This window comes from Mustela lutreola, chromosome 14, assembly GCF_030435805.1.
Source record: "Mustela lutreola isolate mMusLut2 chromosome 14, mMusLut2.pri, whole genome shotgun sequence".
NCBI lineage: Eukaryota > Metazoa > Chordata > Mammalia > Carnivora > Mustelidae > Mustela > Mustela lutreola.
This window is the reverse complement of record NC_081303.1, coordinates 36,537,438-36,543,158: the sequence shown is the minus strand read 5'-3', so window position 1 is coordinate 36,543,158 and position 5,721 is coordinate 36,537,438. Positions and strand designations below refer to the sequence as shown.

The 5,721-nt window shown below is 57.5% G+C and overlaps 1 protein-coding gene across 1 annotated transcript; it reads left to right on the top strand.

Annotated features, from left to right (window-relative positions):
- The first annotated feature begins 711 nt into the window (after positions 1–711).
- On the top strand, positions 712–3,879 carry MIXL1 (Mix paired-like homeobox). Its single transcript, XM_059146384.1, has 2 exons — positions 712–1,174; positions 2,708–3,879. The coding sequence occupies exons 1-2, from the start codon at positions 848–850 to the stop codon at positions 3,011–3,013; spliced, it is 633 nt and encodes a 210-aa protein (XP_059002367.1). The 5' UTR covers positions 712–847; the 3' UTR covers positions 3,014–3,879.
- The last annotated feature ends 1,842 nt before the right edge of the window (positions 3,880–5,721 follow it).

The window sequence follows — 5,721 nt, the reverse complement described above, 5'->3', positions numbered from 1 at the left end:
CCGTGCCTCTCTCACAGTGGGGAACTGGGGTGCCTGCGCTCTCTGAAGTTACAGTCGGAGTTGGGGGGAGGCAGAGACGCAAACTAGGGCCACAGCACACACCAATACCAACCGGGTACTTGGAACAGGGCCCCTAGGGCAGAGGCAGGCGGGCGCGGAGACTTCCCAGGTCAGTAGGCTTCCGAGCAAAGCCGAGCCCCCGGCAGTCACGCGTCTGTAAACGTGGGCAGGCTCGCAGGGCCCAGGAGACCCTCGTTCCTTGGCCTACCGGCATTCCAAAGAGTCCGCACCCTGCCCCCCCCCACCCCCCGCTCCAGGTGAGGTCGCGGCCTCCCTCGGCAGTCCCTTAATCCGCACCCCCCTCCCGGTTCAGGATGCGCCGCGGAGGCTCGTGGAGGGCAGGGGCCGGGCTGTTTGACCAACCTGGTACCGGGTCTGGCACGTACCCGGGCGTGGGGCGGTGCGGGGGGTGCGGGGAGGGGGGAGGAGGGGTCTTAAGTAAACAGCTTCTGAGGATGCGGGCAAGGGTCGCTGCCCCGGCCTTGCGCGCCGACAAGCGGGACGCCTGCCCCGGGATGTGGATTGCGGCCGGCGGGCGGGGCGGGCGGGGGTCGCCGGGGGAGGAGGGGTAGGGGGCGGCCCAAGTTCACGCCTCCTCTCCTCCTGCCGGCGGCGGCGGAAGCGGCAGTTCCCACGGCGTCTGGCGGGGCTGGGGGTGGGTCGGCCCCCCGGGGGGACACGGGCCTCGGCTCGCCCGGCCCTTTGAGCGCGCCGCCGCCCCTCCCCCGGCCCGCGTCCTATAACCCGGGGCCCGCGCCCCTCGGACGGCGCACAGGCTCGCCCAGCGATGGCTGCGTCTCGGTCCCAGCAGCTTGGCTTCGGGGCGGCTCCCGCGCTCCCCGCGCTCCCCGCGCTCCCGCCCGGCCCAGCCGCTGCCCCACCGCCACCCCCGGGCCCCGGGCCCTTCGCCGGCTTCCTGAGCGGCGGTCCAGCGCCCTCCGCGCCCCCCGCAGGCGCGCCCGCCCCGTCGGCGTCGCAGCGCCGCAAGCGCACGTCGTTCAGCGCCGAGCAGCTGCAGCTGCTGGAACTCGTCTTCCGCCGGACCATGTACCCCGACATCCACCTGCGCGAGCGCCTAGCCGCGCTCACTCTGCTCCCCGAGTCTAGGATCCAGGTGAGCCCCGCGCTCGGCGCGCCGCTCCCCGGGCTGCCCACAGAGGGTGGCGTCGCGACCCGTCGCTGGGGCAATCGTGGGGCGGGGGTCGGGGGGGGGTGGGGGGCGGGCCGCACGCAGCCACTTCCCTCTGTCGGCGTCCAGTATGGTCGGGGCCCTTCCGAGGTCGCCCGCCGGCCTTTTGAGAGAGTCACAAAGACCATCCCGAGCAGGAGGAGTCCTTTTATGCTTCTTCTGGATCCAGGCAGGGACACATGAGGCACGGTTGGGGCTTCCCACGGGGCGTATGGGGGGGGGGGGATGGGCTGGTCTCTCGGAGAGGGCAGGGCTGGCTCTCCGGGTTGGCCCCCAGCGCCCCTAAGTCCCTTTTCTTGGCGGGTATTGGGTCTGGAGTTTTGGTTCGAAGGGTCGTAAAGCCTGAAGTGCGTGGGGCTTCTTGTCAGGGTTTGAAAAATCCAGTGCCAGGCATGTTTATTGCCAAGGGATTTAGATCAGAACCCAGGAGCTTGCTGGTGACCACGAGCCTGCCCTTTTGCGCGCAGCGCTCTGTGTCCACGGTTTTAAGTCGGAGCCCTCGCTTTAACACTGGGGGGAGCGGGAGCGGGCTTGTTCTTCTGCGTGCCTGGTGGAGCCCATCTGTGGGCTCCAACCGATGGCGTCGGGGCTTCCTGAGCAGGACGCCCTAGCTATTTGTTGGGAAACGGTGAGAGGAAAAATGTATTTACCAAAGTGAAGTCCACGGGCAAAAACCCCTTCTCCACTGATTTGACAAGAGACTATATTTCCAGAAATTAACTTTCTTTCTTTTTTAAGATTTTATTATTTATTTGACAGACAGAGATCACAAGTAGGCAGAGAGGCAGGCAGAGAGAGAGGAAGGGAAGCAGGCTCGCTGCGGAGCAGAGAGCTGGACACGGGTCTCCATTCCAGGACCCTGGGATTATGACCTGAGCTGAAGGCAGAGGCTTTAACCCACTGAGCCTCCCAAGAGCCCCCAGAAATTGACTTTCTAAATTTTCTTTTTTTTTTAAAGATTTTATTTATTTATTTGATAAAGATTACAAGTAGGCAGAGAGGCAGGCGGGGGGGGGGGCAGGCTCCCTGCTGAGCAGAGCGCCCAATATGGGGCTTGATCCCAGGACCCTGAGATCATGACCTGAGCGGAAGGCAGAGGCTTTAACCCACTGAGCCACACAGGTGTCCCGACTTTCTAAATTTTCTTAACTGCCTGTCATCTTTAAGCCTTCTATCCTCAAATGTTAAGTGCTTCTGTTTCTGCCACCCTACTTTTCCCTGCGGGTATCCCTATATGATGCCCAGGTAGAGGGAGGCGGGTTCCCCATTTTGCAGCTGGGAAAGCCAAGGCATGGAGAGAGAGCCAGGGACTCTGAACTCCTGGCCACCGATTGGCCCAAATGCTTGGTGAAAACGGAGGCTCGCAGCAGGGAAGCAGGGCATATTGGATGGGGACTCGGGAGCGGTGCCGGAGTGTAAGGGACTCCAGCCTGGAGCAGCTTCTCTTCCCTCTTCCAGGTGTGGTTCCAGAACCGGCGGGCCAAGTCCAGGCGACAGAGTGGGAAAGCCTTTCAGCCCTCAGCCAGGCCTGAGCTTTTCCTCCACCCTGCCGTTCAGGGACCTGAAGCGAAATGTCTGAAGCCCCAGCTGTCTTTTGGAGTAGACATGACCTGCCTGCCCAGTCCCAGCAGGATTGGGGAGGGCACCCCCCACCCGAGCTGCCAAGGTCAGCGCTTCCAAGCCTACTCTCCACTCTCCGAAGACACTGGTTCCAAGCTGGACTCGTGGGAGGAACACATCTTTTCTGCCTTTGGTGACTCCTGAGGAGTGTGGGTGAAGTCAGGACAAGCTCCGAGGAGGAGCTGAGACTGAAGGCGGGGACATGCATACCAGGAGGCTGTCCCTTCTGGCGAGGGACACAAGCCTGTTCACCTCGGTAAGGGTGTCACCCGCGGCTCTCACCGGTGAGGCTCCCTCCCCCCCCCGTCGCCTGTGAGCCTTTTACCTCCTCTTCTCCCTCTATGGGCCCCTCCCCAGGAGTCCCACGGCCCTTTGTCCTGGGCGTCTCCAGACCCACACCTCGGGTTCCATCCGGACCTCTGCTCCTTCTGGCGGGTCGCCCACTTCCCTTCCAGACTGCTTCATCAGAACTCCCTCTCCCCTTCCCAAGAACCAGCAGCCAGGCTCCCTCTCTCCTCACTGCCACTGCCTCAGCTGGCTTCTCGAGGTTCCTCCAAGGCTTGTGACCTTGAACTCATTCAGACTCGGTCCTCAGTCTGCCCCCGAGATTGACCCCTTTTCTGTGAGTGTGGCCTGTCATCTTTACACCCATTCCTAGCTCTGGTGATTCTGCATGCAGATTACTTCTAGAGCACCCCGCCCCCCAGCCAGCTTCTCAGATTTTCACACATCTTTAGAAATCTGTGGTAGCCTCCTGTGGCCTCCGGATGGAAAAAACCTTTCCGTTACCTTCCTGGACAACCAGCGGACATCTCCCGCGACAGAGCAGCCATGCAGATCTTCTTGAGGCCTGTCCCTGAGCAGCCCCCCTCGTCCATGGTCTCAGACACTCAAGGTCCCGTCCTCCCGAGTCTGAACCCTCCTCTAATCCTGATTTCTTACCTTTTACTCCATTCACTCCCACATTACCCTTAGCACTTGTCATTGTACTTGGTGCAACTTGAATGGGTTATTAAATGCTTTCCACAAACGCTTCGCTGTCATTCTGTTGAAACGCACGCGGTCCTTCAGACAGCACGTCGCCCAGCATCTCCCTGCTCCACCTGGGGAAGGTCAGAGTCTCTGCATGTGTGGCCGCCACTGGGCTGAGTTTGTTAAATTAGTCGCAGGAGTGTCTGGCTTCCGATTTCTCTCTCCCAACTTATACATTAGAATATATGCAAATTAGGGTCTAAGTTAGCCTGAGCTCCGTTAAGATCCTGTCTTGATATTCTGAGGGTTTTCAAACTCCAGAGGGCCAAGGGCGACTGTCTGTAGGGTGGCTGTAGGGGAGGTGTTTCCGCACACAGCCTTTGGAGGAGACCCACAGGAGCAGTGACTGGGGCCAGGACTCCTCTCCGAAGTTGCTGGAACAGTCTGAGCGCCATGGAATGTCCTCGCGTTTACACAAGCCAGTCACCCTTATTTTTTACCAAGGTGTTATTCAAATGACTTGCATTTTTCAGAGTAGCGAAGGTGTTGTGAGAAGCAGCCGGGAGACAGTTCAGGCTTTATGGCAGACCTGACTTCCAAACCCTTGAGAACAGCCTGGCACCAAGAGGGTAAACATGAGCTGTGGTTATTTGCCCGCGTGCTGCTCTGCACTTCCTTTGCATCGGGACTTGTAGACCTGACCTGCAGACATTCCCACTCACAAGACTGAACACTGGACACTTGGAACTTACAGTCCAGTAAGGGTCATGTGTAGAGGTGAACCTTGCAATGAGATTATTAATTAATAGGATTATCGCACTTACGTTTATTTTTCCTAGCGAACACCTACAAAATCTATAAATATTTGGGGTGCTGGGGTTTCTCAGTGGGTTAAGCCTCTGTCTTCAGCTCAGGTCATGATCTCAGGGTCCTGGGATCGAGCCTTGCTTTGGGCCCTCTGCTCGGCGGGGAGCCTGCTTCCCTCTCTCTCTCTGCCTGCCTCTCTGCCTACTTGGGATCTCTGTCAAATAAATAAATAAAATCTTAAAAAAAATATTGGGGGACGCCTGGGTGGCTCAGTTGGTTAAGCAGCTGCCTTCGGCTGAGGTCATGATCCCAGCATTCTGGGATTGAGTCCCACATCGGGCTCCTTGCTCCACAGGGAGCCTGTTCTCTCTCTGACTCTGCCTGCCACTCTGCCTGTGCTCGCTCTCGCTTTCTCTCTCTGACAAATAAATAAATAAAATCTTTAATAAAACAAAATAAATAAAAAAAATTGGGGGACCCTTCAGAACACTAGTCTGCACCTCTGTTGAACTCTTGAGAGACCCTAACTGCTAAATGTGTTACAGGCACTGTGTGTTTAATCCTTAGGATGCTGTAGAAGGTAGGGGCTATTGTTATTCTAAAGAGCAAGAAACGTTATGGTTTAGATCACAAGTGACTCAAACCTAGGACTCCGTCCACCCACCTCTCCACCAGCATATAATGCCTCCAAGTTGGCTTGGCCTTTTTAGTCAGGACCAGGACCAGCGATCATGCTTAAGGGCAACCCCCCAAAGCAGAATTTCTGCATTCAAGGAATTAGTCTCATCTTGCAAAGCAATTACCTTGGAAAACCACAGGTGTGCTCTAGTGACACTGATGTTGCTTTGAGCTCTTTCGAGACTCACTGGTTCACTGCACAAACATTTGCTGCCTATGAACAGGCACTTTATCTGGGCCTGGAAATAAATGGTGAGCCAAGCTAAGAGCAGAGGAGCTAGCAGGTGGGTCAAAGAAGAAATGTAAAATTGCAAATGTTGCATGTGCCATACAGAGAGATATAGGAGGGCCTGGAGACAGTGTGCTGTGGTCAAGGGAAAGCTTCCCTGAGAAAC